The 23,046-nt window shown below is 42.5% G+C and overlaps 1 protein-coding gene across 1 annotated transcript in view; it reads left to right on the top strand.

The window, feature by feature from the left end:
• The window catches only part of LOC124789397 (esterase FE4-like), an 82,705-nt gene that overhangs the window by 22,029 nt on the left and 37,630 nt on the right, over window positions 1-23,046 (top strand). The window contains exons 3-4 of the mRNA XM_047256732.1: window positions 4,362-4,506; window positions 10,444-10,629. Coding sequence (XP_047112688.1) covers window positions 4,362-4,506; window positions 10,444-10,629 — 331 coding nt within the window. The remainder of the gene's footprint in view (window positions 1-4,361; window positions 4,507-10,443; window positions 10,630-23,046) is intronic.

Below are 23,046 nucleotides of genomic sequence, written 5' to 3'. Positions count from 1 at the left end.
TGTCTAAAGCCCATATTCTCCTGTAACCATTTCTTCTAATCCTTCCCCTATAACTGCATTCCAGACTCCCATGACGATTAGATTTTCATCTTCCTTTACTTTCTGTATTACCCTTTCAATACTGTCATATACTTTCTCTATCTCTTCATCTTCAGCCTGTGAATTCGGCTTGTATACCTGAACTAGCGTTGTCAGTAAGAACAACTCTATCACTGAACTGTTCACAGTAACACACTCTCTTCATTACTCTCCTATTGATAGCGAATCCTACTCCCGTTATATCATTTTCTGCTACTGTTGATACACCCTACACTCATCCGACCAGATATCCTTGCCTTGTTTCCATTTCACCTCACTGACCCCTACTATATCTAGATAGAGCCTTTGCATTTCACTTTTCAGATTTTTGTAGCTTTCCTACCACGTTCAAGCTTCTGACATTCCACGCTCCGACTCGCCACACGTTATGTCATTGGTTATTCAATCTTTTTCTCATGGTCACCTCCCTCTTGGCAGATCCGAATGGGGTACTACTCCGGAATCTTTTGCCAATAGAGAGATGATCATAACACTTCTTCAGTTACAGGCCACATGTTCTGTGGATACTCGTTACGTGTCTTTAATGAAGTGGTTTCCATTGCCTTCCACATCCTCATGACGGTGATCATTGATGATTATACCGCCCTTAAGGGTAATTTCCCACACCAAGGACAAGATACTGCCCTGAACCTTGAAAGGTGGCTTCACTGAGTCACAGCGCCAGAGATTGCGCCAAAGATTATTATTCCGCCGCCTCCACTGAGCAGTAGTAGTTCAGAGGAGTCGAGGGCTGTTGTTGTTCTGTTGGGCGAGAGAGTAGACGCTGTTCGGTTGGTGTAATGTATAGATGGAAGAAGTTCCAATTGTCAGAATATACACTCCTGGAAATTGAAATAAGAACACCGTGAATTCATTGTCCCAGGAAGGGGAAACTTTATTGACACATTCCTGGGGTCAGATACATCACATGATCACACTGACAGAACCACAGGCACATAGACACAGGCAACAGAGCATGCACAATGTCGGCACTAGTACAGTGTATATCCACCTTTCACAGCAATGCAGGCTGCTATTCTCCCATGGAGACGATCGTAGAGATGCTGGATGTAGTCCTGTGGAACGGCTTGCCATGCCATTTCCACCTGGCTCCTCAGTTGGACCAGCGTTCGTGCTGGACGTGCAGACCGCGTGAGACGACGCTTCATCCAGTCCCAAACATGCTCAATGGGGGACAGATCCGGAGATCTTGCTGGCCAGGGTAGTTGACTTACACCTTCTAGAGCACGTTGGGTGGCACGGGATACATGCGGACGTACATTGTCCTGTTGGAACAGCAAGTTCCCTTGCCGGTCTAGGAATGGTAGAACGATGGGTTCGATGACGGTTTGGATGTACCGTGCACTATTCAGTGTCCCCTCGACGATCACCAGTGGTGTACGGCCAGTGTAGGAGATCGCTCCCCACACCATGATGCCGGGTGTTGGCCCTGTGTGCCTCGGTCGTATGCAGTCCTGATTGTGGCGCTCACCTGCACGGCGCCAAACACGCATACGACCATCTTTGGCACCAAGGCAGAAGCAACTCTCATCGCTGAAGACGACACGTCTCCATTCGTCCCTCCATTCACGCCTGTCGCGACACCACTGGAGGCGGGCTGCACGATGTTGGGGCGTGAGCGGAAGACGGCCTAACGGTGTGCGGGACCGTAGCCCAGCTTCATAGAGACGGTTGCGAATGGTCCTCGCCGATACCCCAGGAGCAACAGTGTCCCTAATTTGCTGGGAAGTGGCGGTGCGGTCCCCTACGGCACTGCGTAGGATCCTACGGTCTTGGCGTGCATCCGTGCGTCGCTGCGGTCCGGTCCCAGGTCGACGGGCACGTGCACCTTCCGCCGACCACTGGCGACAACATCGATGTACTGTGGAGACCTCACGCCCCACGTGTTGAGCAATTCGGCGGTACGTCCACCCGGCCTCCCGCATGCCCACTATACGCCCTCGCTCAAAGTCCGTCAACTGCACATACGGTTCACGTCCACGCTGTCGCGGCATACTACCAGTGTTAAAGACTGCGATGGAGCTCCGTATGCCACGGCAAACTGGCTGACACTGACGGCGGCGGTGCACAAATGCTGCGCAGCTAGCGCCATTCGACGGCCAACACCGCGGTTCCTGGTGTGTCCGCTGTGCCGTGCGTGTGATCATTGCTTGTACAGCCCTCTTGCAGTGTCCGGAGCAAGTATGGTGGGTCTGACACACCGGTGTCAATGTGTTCTTTTTTCCATTTCCAGGAGTGTATTTGAGAAAGGAGATGGGCTTTTGATTTATGATGCTGGTGTGATGGAATATTTTCGTCAATATATAATGAGGTAAAAATGTATTACAGTTTTCTTTAATAACAATCCCTCTTGCTCATAGGTACAGCCAACAAAGCATTTTGCTCGTGTTCATTTATTAGACTTGTAATTCTGGTTTCTATGTGCAATTATAGTATTTCTGGTTATTAAATTAGTTCATTGTAAATGGTGTTTAAAATATTTTGTCGTATTGAGAAAGAACCGAACCAGATACATGTACGTTGAGTCACACTACCACACACAGAACAGTTACATTTGTGCTTTGTTGTTTCGTAGCTTTTATAGTTGCAGGGGACTTAATTAATCAATTGTGTTAACGGAAATTCCTTGTCAGTCTTTATTTTCATTTTATGCACTCAGATTGCGTGCTAATACTAGTCAGGGCCAACCGGTTACGAGACTTCGTAACTGGTCACACAGCTACTAAAATTATTGCATTTATTCATTAATGTTAGTCCTTTCTTTTTAATTACGACCCCATGCAACCTCTGTCCGATCCTCCGCTCTCTTTGACGAGGCTTTTGGCAGAATGAGAGTGACTTCTTCTGCCGAAAGTCTTCGGACATCTATGCTGATTGTTGATAAAAATTTAAGCGGTGGCGTGTTTCGAGCCCGGGATTGAAGATGTTTTGATTACTAGTCATAGACCCTACCACATTTTTTTTCTTCTTTAGTTCGTTATTATTTGGTGAATATGTTTGAGGACGGATGTCCCATGACACCAGTTCAATTTCATCGTTGATCCATTCACTCAGTCTTTTATTACAGAGAGCAGCCAGCCCTCTGACCGAAATTGCTGAGCTACCGTGCCGACTAACCCCTAGACCATCAGTGCGTCGAACGTATTGTTTCTATTTTGTATACATCATCCTTTCTGGCGGGACCCATGATATTTCTCGGAATCTTTGTATGCATCTGATTTCCTGATTTATCCCTTTCTGACCACGTTCAGGCATTCTGGGGCATAAACTACTGAAAGTCTCACTACGGTCATGTAATGTTGCAGTTTTAAGTTGAGGGAAAGGGATTTAGATCTGTAAACGTTCTTATAGAGATGGTAAGCTCTCTCCAGTTTAGCGTACCTATTGCTCAATGCCAAATCCTCACGGAATTTCGGGATTATCCATTCTCCAAGGTATATGAAGGAGTTGTTATTCTGTATTAATGTGTAATCCAATGGGGTCGTGTTCGGAGCATCTCTGATCATTGCTATTAACTCAGTCATTTTATGAGTGAGTTAATAGCAATTTTTGACTCAGTTTCAGCTTCTGTACTGTTGAGGGAGGTAAGTAACATCTGCTACACTGAATTCTAAAAGTGTCATGTCATCTGTGAAGACTAGACAATTAGCTACTAACTCGTCCTCTTTGCAGCCAGTTTTCATTCTAGAATTTTCGTTCATTCACGAATAATTTTCTCCAGCAGGCAGTTGAAGAGTGATAGATCTTCTCCTGGTCAAAAAACATTTCTGAACTCGTTTCGTGTTAGTTTTCCTCTGAATTTTTCATTTGACGTCGTATGGGTAATCGTTCCTTTTACACGGTTCAAGAAGTTGTTGTCTACCTTGGTTAGTGTCAGGAAGAGGAGATGTCTATCTACCGAGTTGTGCTTCTTTTGGGAGTCAACGAATTGCAAGAGTATATACATATTACTGATGTTCTGAAAACTAATTTTACTATCATTAATCTTCTTGTTGTTATGGTGAAAGTACGTGTTTAGAGCTGGCTACAAAATATTCGAAGTTCGGCTCTTTGCTGTTAAGTAGCCACAGGTTTCAATACGACGACTCGGTAGTGAGTAGTAGATTTTACCACCTCCTTAAAAGTGTGTGTGGTCTGGGCTTCCTGCATGTACTATCTTATATGCTCATTAAATACCATACGGTGACCACTAAACAGTTTATGTCACTGGTAAGTGTGTAGCTACAACGAGGCAGGGCGTTATGTTCCCTCTCTTCTTTCAGATAAGACCTAGTGAACTGTTTCCTGTCATGGTCTGGATTCATGGCGGCGGTTTCGTGGGAGGTGCAGCCACATTTTACGAATACGGATATCTCTTGGACCACGACATTGTTCTTGTTGCTCTCAACTATCGGATTGGCTCTCTTGGTAAGTATCTACTATTTGAGGTTGACTTAGGAGAACTGTAGATAATTATTGATTCTCAACCTGTCAGAACTGTGCAGCACAATGGCGAAAATATGTCATTTACACTAATAACGCAAAACTCAAAATTACACTAGGAACAGTTAGCGTCGTTTGGATCAACGCTGGTTTTCTGAAGCTGGGTTGATTTTTCCTGCGACTGCAGTAGTTCTGTTTCTACTATGCCATCTGTGACGTATGTGCCTTGACTTTCAGACTTTATCGTTTGGGCGTGTTCTTGGTCCGTTCAAAAATAAATGGTCGTCAGTTTCTACTGAGAAGGCAGTCACCATCTAAATGTTCAACTGTGTGTGAATTCCTAAGGGAGCAAACTGGTGAGGTCATCCCTAGGCTTACACACTACTTAAACTAACTTATGCTAAGAACAACATACACACCCATGCCCAAGGGAGGACTCGAACCTCCGGCAGGAGGGGCCGTCCAATCTGTGACATGGCGCCTCAAACTGCGCGGCCACTCCGCGCGGCGCAGTCACCATCTCTCCTCGACAATGGCGAGTAAGCGTTCTGTGGAAATATAGAAAGAAGAAAAGATGATCTCCCAATTGCATTTTGAAAAAAATGATGGGACGTACTGAAGAGAGGGTTGCACAGAAGATAGATTGACAGCTGTAGCAGTAATTCTGGGGACCACTTTCACTGATGTACGCGCGTGGTCGTTAGGTGTGACGTTATACATTGACGAAAAAAATCGTAACACCAAGATGGAAATGTGTGGCATAAACAAAAGTTGACAGGCGTTTTTCTACATATGAAAAATGTATTTTCAAATTTCGAGCGTCACGTACGAATGGCAGTAGCAACGCCACGATGAGAATGCAGATCAGGTTTACTTTAAGTACACCGTATCATGAGCGTTAGTTACCTTTGAGATTGGACGTGGTGAGTTGATGTTAGTTCACAATGCGTTTAAGGCGACAAAGACGCCATTATCAACACTCACTGAGATTGAACGAGGTCACTTTAAAGGGCTACAAGAAGCTGAATGTTCCTTCTGCGGTATTGCAGAAAGACTAGGCAAGAATGTAGCCGCTGTACATGTTTGCTGGCAGCGGTGCTCACGAGAACGTACAGTCGCAAGAAGACTGGTCTCCGGACGGTCATGGGGCACTACCGAGAGGGAAGACTCTGGCGCATCATATTACATCTGCATCAGATCAGCAATTTGAGCAGCAGTTGGCTTCACAGTGACACAATAAACTGTTGCAAATCGTTGTTTCAAGGACAGCTCCGAACGAAACGCCCTGTAGCGTGCATTCCACTGACGCCAAACCACCTCCATTTGTGACTTCAGTGGTGTCAAGCGAGGGCTCATTGGAGGGTAGTGTGGAGGTCTATTGTGTTTTCCGATAAAAGCTGGCTCTGCCTCAGTACCAGTAATGGCTGCCTGTTGGTTAGAAGGAGGCCAGTTAAGGGCCTGCAACCAACCTATCAGTGGCCTAGACGCACCAGGCCTACATCTGGAGGTATGGTCTGGGGTGCGATTTCGTATGACAGCAAGAGCACTCTCGTGGTTATTCTACGCAACCTAACTGCAAATTTGTACCGCAATCGGGTGATTCGACTAGTTGTGCTGCCATTCATGAACAGCATTGGTTCAAATGGCTCTGAGCACCATGGGACATAACTTCTAAGGTCATCAGTCCCCTAAAACTTAGAACTACTTAAACCTAACTAACCTAAGGACATCACACACACCCATGCCCGAGGCAGGATTATAACCTGCGACCGTAGCGGTCGCGCGGTTCCAGACTGTGGCACCTAGAACCCCCAGGCCACCTCGGCCGGCCATGAACAGCATTCTAGGATTGTTTTCCAACAGGATAACGCTCACCCACATACCGCTGTTGTAAGCTGACATTCTTTACAGAGTCTCGACATGCTGTCTTGGCCTTCTCGACCACCAGATCTGTCTCCATTTGAGCACATATGGGACATCATTTGATGACAACTCCAGTGTTAACGTCCCTGTATTGACTGACCAAGGGCAACATGTATGGTATTCCATCCCACAAACTGACATCTGGCACCTGTACAACATATGCATGCACATTTTCATGCTTGCATTCAACATTCTGGCGGTTACGTTGGTTATTAATGTACAAGCACTTCACATTTGCAATGGCTTATCTCGCATTTACGTTAATCTGTGCTATTGTAATGTTAATCCCTTAAATATGTTACCTAGACAAACGTATTCCCAAAATTTCATTACTTCATATTAATTATTTTGTGATATTGCGATTTTTTTCCGTTAGTGTATATTTCATGGACTTTGAAAAAATATTTCACGAGATAAAAAGGGTAAAAAAAGAAAAAAGTGTCCAAATTTAGTCTCCAGATCTCTTTCCGTTATTTCCACATGACCAGCTTCGGACCAGCTACCCATCTTCAGATGATTTGTTACAACTATAGAGTAACCTGTCGAATGTGTAACTGAAATTTCCCAGAGTTATGCCAATGAACTTTCAGTTCCACATTCGGCAAGTTGCTCTGTAGCTGTAATAAATTATCTGAAGATGGGTAGCTGGCTTGAAACAGGTCACATAGAAATGAAAGAAAGCAATCTGGAGACTGAATTTGGACTCTTTTTTTTATAAGTAATGATGTCTGTAGCTCTGTGAAGACGAATACGTCTAGTTTTGAAAAAAAAGGTAAAGTTTGGCCAGATAATTTTTCCAGTATCCGTATTAGACTATGTGCACTCTGTACCAGGCGACGTCAACTGACTCGTTATTTGCTATCTTCAGATCGTCATCAGCGTGAGGTTATCAAATTTTTGTAGACATCAACACATGTTGTTGGATGTTTTGTGGTACATACAGATTGTACGGTAAATGGCAGTGCAATTAAATGTTGTAAGATCGAGAAATGCGTAGCGGGCTTTTGGGTGCGCCTACATTGGCCAACGGGAAAACCGCACACCATGCGAGAGTTGTAGGTAGTCGACGCAGCCGATTAGAAGGCGAGGGGAAATGAAAGTGGGAAGGAACTGTATTGCTGTTTCTATATGTTTTACTATTTGGTTTGTATTTAGTGTTAAGGAACGAGTACAGAGAATTGGAATACAAAATACGACTACTCTATTATGTCTCAGTTAATCCAAACGAATACACTACAACTGCACAGATCCTATCTTACATAGAAACTCATGGCTGGAAGCTGCAGCGGAGTTTCATAAGTACTGTTCGAAATGACGGCCGCAGTGTGTGTGGCAAAGTTCAACTCTTCGCAGAAGCGATTGCTGAATACGATCCATCATGTTTGCATTTCTTCACATAGTATCACTGGCTTATTGTATTTTACGTCGAAGTTTGTTGACGTCACCAATCCCTCCTTCACAAATCACAGATTTCAGATGGCACCACAAAAAGAAATCCAGCGGATTAAGGTTTGACGATCTAGCTGGCCGTGCTATAAGGCCTCCACTACCAATCCGTCGGGAATGGAAGGAACTGTCCAGGTGGCGTCGCACTGTGCCGTTGAACTGAGCGGGGGTTTCATCATACTAGAAGCCAAACTAGCGTGTTCCAACAATTCCGTAGCATCCAGATAACGCCCATATCACGCTCCTGTCAGCGTTGGTGGTAGCACATGTGGCCCTAAGAGATGCCGATAGATACTACCACAACAGATTTTGACGCAGCATCGTTATTGATACCCTCTTACCACAGTGCTGTCGCGGTTTTCTCCTGCCCACTTGTGCCAGTTATGTGAATTGTCTATACTCTCCTTCATGAAATAGACTTCGTCGTTGAACAGTTTTGTTCGTAGCAAAATACTGGTCGTGCCTCTGACGACTCAGGATGCGTCGGCGTTGTGGTCGAACGGTTCTAGGCATTTCAGTCCGGAACCGCGCTGCTGCTACGGTCGCAGGTTCGAATCCTGTCTCGGGCATGGATGTGTGTGACGCACTTAGGTTGGTTAGGTTTAAGTAGTTTCTAAGTCTAGGGGACTGATGACCTCAGATGTTAAGTCCCATAGTGCCTAGAGCCACTTGAACCATCTGAGGCCTCTGCGACAGTGCTTGTTCCTTCCACAACCGAAAGGGATGGTAATGATTTCGGTGCAGTACTCGCATAACTGTAGATTGCGACATTCCGATCGCAGTGGCGAGAGACCAGGTGCTTATTCTTCGGTCCTCTGCAACAGTTTGTAACAAATTCTCTCCGTCAGCCGCACTGTATGTCACGGTCGGCGACGTCCACTGCATCCTGGTACACATGCACGATGGTCCATCAAGTGCCTATCCACAGAGTAAATTTGATTTTTGCGGATGGGAGACGACGGTTAGGAAACCTGTCGTGATACAGTTGTCTTGCAACGCCAGATCTTCCATCTGCAAACCCATAGGTGAGGTGGATGTCGGCATATTCCTCGTTTTTGAAAGTTGCCATAGCAGTAACACTGCACTACACTCATTAACAGCTATCGGCGCGGCGAGTATCGGCTAGAGCGAACAGTGCAGTGATGTTGTAAACACATCATGCGCGCCGCCTTTTACCTTCCGCCAATGACCACTCTTTCCGTTTACTGGACCAACATTCCAAGACATGAGACTGGACGATCTGTCACAGCTGACAACATGTAGTTCATAACCTCTGATACAATTGCACAAACACTGCGATGGAATTTGTTCATTCTTGTATCTTTCAAACGCTGGCAGATATAAATCAACTCACGCGATGCATCTGTGGGTGGATGATATGTCGTGATTGCAGGGTCTGTCGAATTAGCGTCAAATGGTTAACCGTTTATGTCGTTCTATGTGCACAATACATCAAGAAGAACAAAATTAAAATGTGAAATGCATATTTGTGCCGGACCAGGACTCGAACTAGGATTTCGCGTTTATTGCGAGCGGTCCCCATACCATTTTACTGTCTCAGCACGACTCATGGCCAGATCCAAATTTCTACGTATCATCAACCATCTGTTTATATCCTGTATTCGTCCATCCATTATGTACATTCCGTACAGGAGAAACATTTTACTTGGAAGTCGCTTGCCCATTGTCCGCCGATAAATACGATATTGCAGTGCCTGTGTTATTCCGAATTATGATGTGAAGTTCCTTCGGGTATGCGTGCAGGCGACAGGCACTGCGGCGACTACGGCTGTCATGAAATACATGAAATGTTTGAGCCTGCCGGCGAATCGTGTTCGGATAGCCAAATGGTAAGGCGATCGCTCACGACAAGCGGGAAATCCAGGTCCAAGTCGGGTCCGGTGCAAATTTTTACTGTCGTCATTCCATTATACAGCTAACGGTAATCCATATTCGCAGCTGCGAAGACATTTGTTGTATTTTATGACGGCTGTAATCGCTGTAGCGTCTGTTCATTCGGACATGAATGCATGTTCAAAGGAACTTTACACCGTAATTCGGAATAACACATGCACTACAATAACGTAAATTAACAACAGTCCGTTACTTGTTGCACATAGCAGCATGCGATCCTCAGAATATTTTTCCTCATTTGCAACTCACCAAGTATGTACATATTTCTAGGGGTTTTGTTCGACGTATTGTGTACAGTACGTAGCACAGCACGAGTTTCTAATATTCCAACATTTAAACAGCAACAAAAGGCGGAGGTAACACAAGATATTAGACATAGTTTTCTAGCGCTATTACATGCTGAATATCAATGAGTACGATGCCATTGTTCTTAGTTTGTATAATAATTCCGAGTATTTAACAGAAAATAAATTAGTATTATCGTTCAAAAATTTAAGGATTTGATACGTCAGTTGTTTGTACGCTGAAACATAGTGTTCAATGGTTTTGATTTTATATGCCATTTTTTTCATGTAATTATTTATTCGTTGTGCTACAACGATTCTGTCAATGAAATACTATTTTATTTTGTTGTTGAAGGTTTCTTAAGTACAGGAGATGAGATTTCTCCTGGGAATTATGGCCTTAAGGACCAGGTGTTGGCTCTGAGATGGGTTCAGGAGAATATTGAGGCGTTTGGCGGGGACCCTGGCAGCGTCACGATCTTTGGGGAGAGCGCCGGGGGTGCCAGCACCCACTACCTCATGCTGTCTCCTCTAGCCAGAGGTAAGCACTAGGAAATCGGTGCATATTCTCGCTTTTATAAAGCGACATGGAAATCGTCTGTTAATCACTGCTCTAACAAGCTACAATGCAAATAATTTTTAATGTTACACGCAGTGTAACCTAACAAAGTTCAGTCATTCGTATTTGTCGTTGTTTAAGTATCCTGAGTGACTCACCTGCGTTGTCAGTTACGAGACACCATACAGTTAAGACGCAATCACAAACAACACAGCACGGTATAGGTCATCTTGCCAAAACCTTCTTCACTGGTTTTTATAAGTGTATTCGTAATACGATTTTTATTCATGAAGCAACCTTACATCATAACATAGTAGACTGCAGAACTCCAACCTGCTAATGAAATATAGTACCTCATCAGGAAGGGTAGAAACTGATCGCTTCGGTAGAAAATAACACTTTGTCATTACCCAAATATGGATATACGAGGCTTGATAAATAAATAACGGAACTTTCTCTAATAATATTTTTATTCAAATTATCGATGTTTAGCCCGTGTTTCCTCTAGTCAAACACTTGACCCAGCGGTGTTTCCACTTCGGCAGCCAATCCAGGAAAGTTTGATCTGAAATTTACTTCCATGTCCTTCCTTACATCATCAATGATGTTGATATGGAACCTCCCAATACTAATTTAAAGTTTTGAAACAAGGTAAGCCCACAATTAGTGAGGTCTGAGTAGTAGAGTGCAAGGGACAAAAATTTGATTTTTTGCTGAAAACTCATGAACTGGCAGGACCTGGGGAAGACGATTTATCGTGGCAAGAAACCATGAGCTGTCTTGCCACAGCATCGATTTTAATGAATTTTAAAAGCTCATAGCAATGGCGATAGCTTTAAATGCTCAATTCCAGTGACATCGAAAAAAAGGGGATCATCGCTTTGACACTGTACTGGGGCGTTAACACTTTTTTAGTTTGTGGAGATGCAATGCTGCTCCATCGTGATGACAAGACGTTTGTGTAATGGTAAATTTAGCACCTGTCTCCTATGATGATAATTCTTTGCATGAATGTTTCGTCGCCGTCAGTTTGTTCAAGGAATTTCCTGAAAATGTTCGATTGATGGCCTCTATACTCCTCGGTCTTTAATGCAACTAGTTCGATTTTTCGATAACAGTCTCATGGCACGATCAGTTGAGTACCATCCAGAATACTGTTTTTTGAACGTGGTCGTCACCTGTTAAGATCGAATGGTTGTGGATCATCTTCAGCCGATTGACGAATATGGAGAACCATTCACAACATTACGATTCGCGTAGCTCATCATCTCCGTAAGTTTGCCTCAAAACTTCAGACATTTCTGTGAATGTTTTTTCCACTTTCAAACAAAATTTTACCTTCCATCTTTCCTCCCGATTTGAAAAATCGCCACGGACACTGTACCACCTTCACTCAATTAACGATAGCTCAGAAACTTAACGATGTAACAAAGTAATTACTCGGGAGGTTACAACATACGCGACGCCATCAGTGGCACTACGTTATCAGGTAAAAGAATTTTCTCAACAGAATTGTTCAAAACATGATAATACAACGTCACAAAAGTGCTTCACTGCGGCTGCCTGTCGGCCTTTACGCAGTGCATCGGCGATCACTGGCCGACTCAGCGTTCGCTTGAGCTTGAACGATAATAGGTGAATGTACAGAATCCTCTCTGATGGACGGCTATTGGGAGCGAGCCTCAGAAAATTTCGGAAACGCCAGAGTACCAGTTTGATGATTTTGTATACTTACAAGGGAAACTTCCCATCGCGCATCCTCTCAGATTTAGTGGTAAGGTGGCCCAGTGCATAGCCCGTGGAAAACTGATCACAGATCAAGCATGAAAACAGGAAGAACTGTGAAAAAAAACCAAAATAGAAACAGTGAAAGGTCCAAGCTGAATAAGTGCAATTTTAAGCAGCATTAAATTGCAGAGGCGTCGTAGTCAAGTGGCTACGATGATGGACTGTAAACGGGACGAGCGCTATTCGAAGCTCTCCCACGCCATTTCTTTTTATCTACTTTTCTTTTCACAATATTATGAACTGTCCGTCCGGTTATTGAAATGATTGTTCTCTTTCTGTAGTCTTGGTGGTTGTAATACTGTACATTCGTTATAGAATATGAGTCATGTGGTAAGAATGTGTTACCGTCGCAAGTAAATGTGATGATTAGTGAGAGTAGGTGAGATACCACATAGACGTCTCACAGAAATGAAAACAACAAATAACCGGGTGTGAACTATGTCACAACAAAGGAATTCAAGAGTCAAAACTTCCAAAACGGAAAGCATCTTCAGAAACGTTAAAAACATATGTTTTGTCAGAGGACAGAGAAACTGTGTGACTGTGAAACTGTTGCGCTCATTTTCTGCAGCTTATGTGACAAACTATTGCGTTCATCAATTTTCTTGAGAGTGATCACATTCACTTTCATACGAAAGGGCAAGGAGGCATATCTCACTTCTCAGTCGTAGAAATCAGGTGCGTCGATAAGAGATTCCTATCATATGACACATGTACTGTCGCTAATGCCGCATATGACACACCAGACATGTTTTCCAGTGGACCATTCGCTTGACTTGTCGCCTTGTCATCAAGCCTTTACTGTTCTCGTTCGAAAGCCACTTCCTTTCGGTTGCTAATAAAATAGTTGTGCGGAATCAACCATCATTATAGGTTCCTGCCTTACACCTCGCTGTTGCAAATGGCTGTTTCATCACGACAGAAAAAAATTTGAGTAAGCGAACAGCGTGCGGAAGAGGGGGGGGGGGGGGGGAATGGTAGGATGGAGGTTTGAACACGGCTCGCCAGGCCAACACCAACACCAACACCGTAACCACTTAACCACGACGCCGTTGCTCTGTCAGACTGCTGTATATTGCACTTCTTCTCTTTGGAGTATTCACTGATTCCATTTTCCTTTTTTTTTTTTCTTAGGTTCATGCTTCATGCTTGACCTGTATTCAGTTTTTGACTGGCTATCCACTTGGCCCTCCTACCACTAAATCTGGATGGGGTGCGATGGGGAGTTCCCATCGCTAGTAATTGTAAGTTAAGAAGTTTCTACTTATTACATTTCCGGTCTGGAAATGTTAAGTGTTGCCTGTAACTAAGAAACAACCGCAACCGCGTGACAGTAGCATCGCGATTTATGCCAGACTTTAGATGATCAGCGACTAGTGCAGAATTTCCAAATTTTGAATAATACTCGGACTCTGATCAGGTTGCAGTAATGCAGAAGATAAAAAAAAATTCCAAAGGAGAGAAGCACGTTTCCTTGTAATTTCGTTTAGTAAGAGTGAGGAAGTTTATTATTAAAATTCCCAAGACGATTCAAGGAACACGTTACTTCCTCCCACACAGATCTCTGCGTATGACCGTCTTCTTCCACATCAATACTCCGAAAGGCATGTCGTGATTGATGTTGGAGGAATCTTTGCCTATCGCTGTCACTTTTCCTCTTTCCTGGTGCAGTCGCGAATGTTGCACAGGAAAAGATAGTTGCTAAGCCTCCATGTGCTCTCCAATCTCACTAATTTTACTTTCGTGGTCTTCTCGTGAGATGTACGTAGGGGAAGTAACATATCGGCTGACTTTTTTATGGACATAATCTCTCTCGGAATTAAATCAGTAAACCACTCCGTCGTTCACAATGCCTCTCTTGTAGCGTTTACCACTCTAAATTGATTGCATGTCCGTCACGTTTTCGTGCATACTGAGCGAACTTGTGTCGAAATGCGCTATTCGTTTCTTATCTGCTCTATTTCCTATATCGTGTATCCTCTCGAGAAGAGGTCTCTCACACTGACAAGCAAACCGAAGTATCGATCGAAGGAGAGTTTCGTAAGCTATCTTCTGTATGGAAGAACAACACTTTCTGAGGATTACTGTAAAGAATCTCAGCCTCTCAACTGCCTTTTCTACGAGTAAATGTATGTGTTCTTTCCACTTTAAATCACTCCGTAGTAAACTGTATTCCAACTATTATTAATTTTATTACACACCTATGATACTGAGCTTTGATGACTTAAGTCCAATTTTAACCTTTATTTTACTAATGAAGTAAAGTTTTCCGTTAGAAGTGACTGAGCAGTTGCCAGCATGAATCTGAGGCCGCTGCGTTGAATCTGAAATACATTGGGAACGGTGGGTTATTATTCGTCACTTCGAGCGGAGGTGATTCTGCCTGTGTACTAGGTTGGTTCACTGAGTGAAGCTTGAAAGGGTAGCTGTCGTAGTGTTGTACTTAGTATGGGAATTAAAGTTAAAGAAATATTTACCCAACTGGGCGTTGACCGTAGTGCACATTCGTACTACCCAATCATTCTGCATGCATCTCCACTTCTCAAAAATGTCGAGTGTAGTACATGAAAGATAAAGATAGTTTAAGTTAAAGAAAATGCATGAAATGTACCTCATACAATACGTAGATACATTCTATTTAAAATCACATAAATGTTCCCTAAGAACTGGTACAATAATTAATAGTTATTACACTCTTGAAAAGGAGGACGTATGTCTTCGTTATTTGAGAAAATTTTGTATAATCGTCTCCGCCACAATCAATAACTATGGCGACACAAGTGACTTCGGATTTACTCACATTCGCTACTCTCACAAAATGTTTTCAGTAAATCGGTTCCCTTCTTTTCTACAAGTTGAAGAAAACAAATAACAATACATCTCCATTTTCAGTACAGCGCAAAGCGCTGCCACTCATGATTCGTTCGTATATGATCGCTGGCGCAGTGCTCGTGCGCTGTGTAAATTGTTCATTATTTAATACTGTTTCTAGTCTCTTGCAACAGCACAGTCTAAGTTTGTCCTTTAATTTAACTTTACACTAACAGAAGCAAAAGCGGATAGCAAGGAAAAGGGGATAGCACATTAGGTATATTGACTGTATTTAATGGATGTCACTTCTATGAGTGAGTTTTTAAAAATCGTGTAATCGTATGAGAAGTGTCTGAGAGGTTCTGTGACAAACCTGAACGTGTCTCTGAGTCACTGGTCTCTTTATAAATTCCCTAACCACACCAATCACGTTTCTCTCGAATAGCATTGCATGCTTCAACGACTTTATATTTTCCCTAAATGATGTTGTATGTGAGACGGAGAGCGAGAATTTTGAATTATTGTATTTTTTTACGTTCAGTATTAAATTCTGAACAATTCGTAAAACAAAAGAATAGATTTCCGTCAGTAAATTTGCTTGCGTTATGACAGGTTCAATATTCGTGATGGAAAATATGTATTTTGAGATAAGGCGGTTTAAATTTTCACTAATTTGACGTATTTATGAAACAAATTCTCAAATGGTACAGACTTTTTTAAGTTAATTTTACACGTTACATGGTTACCTCGTTCAGACAAATAGCACATTTTTTGCAAAACGTTGGTATTTTTACTCTGTATTATGGCATCTTTTAGACCAAGTTTTGGTTTTGAAGCCATTAATTGTACTAAAACCCTCTAAAATTATGAATACACAAAATCCCCAGAAATAGTTTACTGAGGTCCCGTATTTTATAGTGCCCCAAGGATTTAACTTTCAACTTCTAAAACACTTGTGCCTAAAGGGATGCAAGTTCGTTCACAAACAGCATATTCGTTGGTTCTGGAATATCTTGGTGGCTAGGTTCTTCCTCAGGACCCTCATTGTCATTGACTTTAGGTTCTGGTTTTACTTAGGAACACAGAGTGTCATTTTATTTCCTGTTGTTTCTAAAAAGATATTCTTTTCGTTCTTTTGTCATCCATACTGGAATTACTGCACCAGGAAACCCAACTGGTTTATTATCTTTGGGAAAGATGAGGTGCCCAAGCTCATTTCCATCAATGCTCATTTTGTTATGCACACTACCTTTGTAGCTAACGATGAGCTCAAAAATGGACATATTTAGTCATGAGAGTACTTTGTTAGCATTACTATTCTTCAAGGCATTTAACCAGTCGTATGTATTAACAGCAACATCACTTTTTTTATTTCCAGCAGCAATAGCTGAGTTAACATGTGTTGTAGGTTTTGGTTTTTGTTGCAACAGCAAGTCAGCTGTCAGCATTTTAGAGCTGCCAACTACAAACTGGCAACATTTATAGGCATTTATATCATTTATATCTCTCATATAAAAAGGGACTACTTATCTTGTTTGGCATTGTTTTATTAATAAAACGTTCTTCTTTTATACAAAGCTACTCTGAGCTCCTTAAAATGTCTATAAAATTTGGAGATGCTGTTTTGTGAAGCACTGCAGACGCCGCTGAGAGATTTAGATAATGGACCTTTTGTCGAGCCCATGTTATTTCCCCATAACGAGAAGGAATCTCTTATCGGAAGACTGATGTCGATTGCTTTTTAATTATATATTGAAATCTGTTGTATTCAAACAACTTTCAAATCGTTACGAGCGGGTACAGAATTAAGTAAATTAATACAATATACCAAAAAGATAAAACAGATATTTTAGATATTATCGAACATTTTTACTTGTACTAAAAAATTTACTTCTCCGACAAGAGGTCCCTTTTCGCTTTCTGTCTCACATATACTAGACAGACTTGGGAGCAGTGTACAAGTTTTATAGAATCTCATTTGCCTTCTTTACAATTAAGAAAAGGCAAACCTACGTTTCTAGCATTTGTAGACTTAGAGAAAGCTTTTGACAACGTTAACTGGAATACTCTCTTCCAAATTCTGAAGGTGGCAGGGGTGAAATACAGGGAGCGAAAGGCTATCTATTTACAATTTGTACAGAAACCAGATGGCAGTTATAAGAGTCGAGGGGCATGAAAGGGAAGCAGTGGTTGGGAAAGGAGTGAGACAGGGTTGTAGCCTCTCCCCAATGTTATTCAATCTGTATATTGAGCAAGCAGTAAAGGAAACAAAAGAAAAATTCGGAGTAGGTATTAAAATCCATGGGGAAGAAATAAAAACTTTGAGGTTCGCCGATGACATTGTAATTCTGTCAGAGACAGCAAAGGACTTGGAAGAGCAGTTGAACGGAATGGACAGTGTCTTGAAAGGAGGATATAAGGTGAACATCAACAAAAGCAAAACGAGGATAATGGAATGTAGTCAAATTAAATCGGGTGATGCTGAGGGGATTAGATTAGTAAATAAGACACTTAAAGTAGTAAAGGAGTTTTGCTATTTAGGGAGTAAAATAACTGATGATGATCGAAGTAGAGAGGATATAAAATGTAGACTGGCAATGGCAAGGAAATCGTTTCTGAAGAAGAGAAATTTGTTAACATCGAGTATAGATTTAAGTGTCAGGAAGTCGTTTCTGAAAGATTTGTACGGAGTGTAGCCATGTATGGAAGTGAAACATGGACAATAACCAGTTTGGACAAGAAGAGAATAGAAGCTTTCGAAATGTGGTGCTACAGAAGAATGCTGAAGATAATGTGGGTAGATCATGTAACTAATGAGGAGGTATTGAATAGGATTGGGGAGAAGAGAAGTTTGTGGCACAACTTGACTAGAAGAAGGGATCGGTTGGTAGGACATGTTTTGAGGCATCAAGGGATCACAAATTTAGCATTGGAGGGCAGCGTGGAGGGTAAAAATCGTAGAGGGAGACCAAGAGATCAATACACTAAGGAGATTCAGAAGGATGTAGGTTGCAGTAGGTACTGGGAGATGAAGAAGCTTGCACAGGATAGAGTAGCATGGAGAGCTGCATCAAACCAGTCTCAGGACTGAAGACCACAACAACAACAACAACAATTACATCAATCCGTGGAGTTAACTTGTTTACCTTCTTTTCAGCTAAATTAAACCTTGCAGTTAATTCATTGATTAACCTCAAAGTGGTCTGAAAATAAGTATTTAACTGTCTGATACTTTTGTTTAGCGCTGAAAGTTTAGTAGTATGACGTTCAATCCCATCATCGACACCTGAATTTTCACGTAAATGTAAATGTTCTACCTTAACTTCTCTGCCAAAAATTTCGTCAGTGTTCTGTAACTTCAGTTCCTATATCTCTTGCGTGTTTGCGTATTTATCAGGTACAGTTGCGCTCTTTGTTAACTATGTTGTGCAAAGAACCGCTGTTTGCATCATGCATTTGCTTTGTGTTTCAAGAGCCATTCGCAGCAGTTAGACCCCCAGTCGAATGATAGCTCTGAAAGTAGCAGCAGCTCATCAGAGTACTGTGAGCTGACACAGCTTCCCATAAAAAGCGACTCACTTTATATTTTGACAGTGTTCTTTAGCTTCAAAGCCTATATTTCTTGCATGTCTGTGTATTTATCAGGCCATATTTAGTCTGGATAAAAACTGTGTTTGCTGTGTTCAGACGCAAGCCAAGCTGGTGACCCTTAGCTCACAGCTCCAGGTGGTGTTGGCTTCATTAACGCTGCTTGGGGCTGTTGCCAATGGGAATCACTTTGGGGAGACGGGGGGGGGGGGGGGGCAGACAGGGTGATCCTAGGGATATCCAGCAGGACCCATGTGTCCCCCATTGGATCCACGACTATGGCCATCCCAGGCACTGCCTGCATTGAGGTAAATCCTTCATCTATAGTCGAGTGGGAGTCCGTTCAAAGTCGGTCAGCAGTGAAAGACTAGGGACCGATTGCAGAGTCTCCCGGGTTCGTCTGATGAACATATTTTGGGCACTGTCTGTGGCTGACGAAGTCCCTGAGCCAGATGGAGTTGCTCGCCCTTTTCCAGAGGAATTCTCTTGGCTGCAAGGTCTGGGCATTCATCTGGGCTTTCATAGAATGTGGGGTTAGTGCGAGCTCCAATGATAGGCTTGTAATGGAGCCCTTAGGGATATGGCTGCGAAGGAGGGGAAGGCATTCATTGTGCACTCTGTGTGAATACTGGGAGGAGACATTACAGATGTGAAACGGTTGCTTCTGGATGCTATGAAGAGCACAGGGTGCAGCCAACTGCATGTGGTGACTCATGTTGGTACTAACAATGTGTGTTCCTTTGGATCAGAAGAGATTTTTTTCTGGTTTCGAGCAGCTATCTGAAGTAGTAAAGACTGCCAGACTTGAAACTTCCTGGCAGATTAAAACTGTGTGCCGGAGAGCACACTCCGCTGCAGAGTGAAAATCTCATTCTGGAAACTGCCAGACTTGTTTGCTAGATGAAGGCTGAGCTCACCATCTCTAGCATCATCGACAGATTCAACAGTGTGGTCCTTTGGTACAGAGTTGGCTAGTCTGAATCAGAAGCTTAGGCGGTTCCGTGACCACGAAGGTTGTGTATTCCTCGGCTTTCGCCATAGGAGGGGGGGGGGGGGGGGTGGGGGTGTCCGGGTTCTGCTATATATGTCAGGAGTCCACTACACGCAGGAAGCGGCTAGACGGGCACGGGGGGCTGTGTGGAGAGGACTGTGCAGTTTTTTAGGTTACAGTGTCGCGGTGGAGGTCAGAAAGGGCTTCAGCTTCCAAGCACGCTGGGTCAAAACAGGAAGAGGTAGATACAGGAACAATCAATATTCTAGTTGCAACCTGTCGTAGCTATGTTGGAAAAGAACCAGAGCTCCAAGCGCTAACAGAAGGCTCTTAATCTCAAACCGTTATTGGTACCGAAAGCTGGCTACAGCTGGAAATAAGTGTAGCCAAAATTTCTACAAAGAACCTAACTGTGTTTGGAAAGGATAGATTAAATACCGTTAGAGGTGGAGTGTTTATTAGTGTCTGAAGTAGTTTAACTTGTAGTGAAATCGAAGTAGATAGTTCCTTTGAATTAGTATGTGTAGAGATTAACTTGACAACCGGAATAAACTAATAATGCTTCCTTTTACTGACACCCCGACTCAGATTATGCAGCCACTGAACAGTTCAAAGAAATCTTCTCATTTCTAATAGGTACCCCATTTATACAATTATAGATGCTGATGACGAGACTCTACCCTAATATGTTGGCGAAAATACATGTTTAAAGTCGGAGGTAGGCATAAAGCGCAACCAGAAATCGCACTGAATGCCTTCTCAAAAAGTTATTTTGAACAACTTGTTCAGGAGCCCACTCGAAGTGTCAATGGCTGCGAAAACGTACTTGACCTCTTAGCAACAAGTAATCCTCATCAGATAGGGAGCGTCATGACAGATACAGTGATCAGTGACCACAAAGTTACTGTAGCTAGACTGAATATCGTAACATCCAAACTCACCAAAAATAAACCCAAAATACATCTCTTTAATAAGCAGATAAAATTCTCTTGAAACCTTCCTAAGAGACGCTCTCTACGCCTTACAATTTGACTGTGCAAGCGAAGACCATATGTGGTTTAAATTCAAAGAAATATTATCGACGGCAGTTAATAAGAGATGGTACTGATCAGCCATGGTACACAAAGCAATTCAGAACAGTATTACGGAAGCAACGAAAAAAGCACGCCAAATTTGAAAGGACTTAAAATCACCAAGTCAGCAAATTTTACAGAAGATTGAAATTTAGCACAAACTTCAATGCGAGAAGCTTTTAACAGTTTCCATAACGAAACTCTCCCTCGAGATATTGAAGAAAACCCAAAGAAGTTCTGCTCGTATGAAAAGCACACCAAGACGCAGCCATTACGTTCACTGCACAATAACATTGGTGATGTTATTGATGACAGCGCCGCTAAAGCGGAGTTATTAAACACGGTTTTCCGAAACTTTTTCACAGAAGAAGACGAAGTGAATATTCCAGAATTCGAATCAAGAACAACTGCCAATAGGAGCAACTTAGAAGTAGGTATCCTCGGTGTAGCGAAGCGCTTAAAACACTCAAAAAGGACAAAGCCGGTCCAGACTGCATAAAAGTCAGATCCCTTTCAGATTATATTGGTACAATACTTCCAGATTTAGCAATCATATACAACCGCTCGCTCATAGAAATATCCGTACCCAAAAACTGGAAAGTTGCAGAAGTCACATCAGCGCCCAAGAAAGATAGTAGAAGTAATACACTGAATTACAGATCCATATCACCAACGTCGATTTGCAGCAGGATTTTGGAAAATATACTGTGCTCGAACATTGTGAATCACCTCGAAGAAAACGATTTATTGACAAATAGTCAACACGGATTCAGAAAATATCGTTATTGTGAAACACAACTGGCTCTTCATTCTCACGAAATAATGAGTGCTGTCGACAGGGGAATTCAAACTGATTCCATGTTTTTAAATTTCCAGAAGACTTTTGACACCATTCCTCACCAGCGACTTCTAATTAAGTTGCTTCTCTGTGGAGTATGGTCTCAGTTGTGTGACTGATTTATAATATCCTGCCAGAAAGGTCACATTTCGTAATAACTGACGGGAAGTCATCGAGTAAAACAGAAGTAATATTTAGAGCTCCCCGAGAATAAGTTACAGATCCTCTGCTCTTCCTGAATTACATAAACGATTTAGGAGATAACCTGAGCAGCCCTCTTAGACTGTTTGCAGATGATGCTATAATTTACCGTCTTGTAAAGTCATCAGATGATGAAAACAAATTGCAAAATGATTTAGACAAGATATCTGTGTGGGCAAAAAGTAGCAATTGGCTGTAAATCATGGAAAGTGTGAAGTCATCCACATGAGCAAAATCTCCTAAATTTCAGTTACACGATAAATCGCACAAATCTACAGGCTGTAAACTCAACTAAATAGTTAGAGATTACATTTGCAAATAACTTAAATTGGAACGATCACTTACATAATGTTGGGGGGATGGCGAACCAGAGACTGCGATTTTTGACATATAGCTTACAAAATGTAACAGGTCTACTAAAGAGACTGCTTGCACTACGCTTGTCCGCCATCTTCTAGAGTACTGCTGTGCGGTACGGAATCCGCATCAAATAGGATTGACGGAGAACGTCAAAAAAGTTCAAAGATGGGCAGCTCGCTTTGTATTATCGCGAAATAAGGGAGAGAGTATCACGGATATGATGCACGGATTGCCCTGCAGTCTTAATGACAAAAGCGCTTCCCGCTTTCTTCTCAGAGAGTGAAAATATTTTGTAGGCACCCAAGTACATAGGGAGAAATGATCATCGTAATAAAATAAGAGAAAGGAAAGATTTAAGAGTTCGTTTTCCCCGCGCCCTGAAAATAGTAGAAAAGTAGCTTAAAGGTGTTTCAGTGAAACCTTTGCCAAACACTTAATTGTGAATTGCAGAGTAATCATGTAGATGCAGACGTAAAAACGTCCTGAAGGTTAGACTGGTATCGACCATCATTCAACTGCCGCCTTTTATCGGTAACTAAAAGGCTGTACTGTGAATGATTACAGCAATCTCGGACTAAAGTAATAAGTTAGTCGAATGTCATGTTGTTCCCATATGCTTCTGATAAGTGTTTTGAAATCAGTAGACTATTATCCTGTTTGAAGGCTCGTATCTCTTATCAGTTGCTTTTGGATCCCAGAATATATCTGATTTGGCTAAAAGACATCAACTCCTGTACAGCACCCAAAAT

This window comes from Schistocerca piceifrons, chromosome 3, assembly GCF_021461385.2.
Source record: "Schistocerca piceifrons isolate TAMUIC-IGC-003096 chromosome 3, iqSchPice1.1, whole genome shotgun sequence".
Taxonomy (NCBI): Eukaryota; Metazoa; Arthropoda; class Insecta; order Orthoptera; family Acrididae; genus Schistocerca; species Schistocerca piceifrons.
This window is presented reverse-complemented; position numbering and strand designations above follow the sequence as displayed.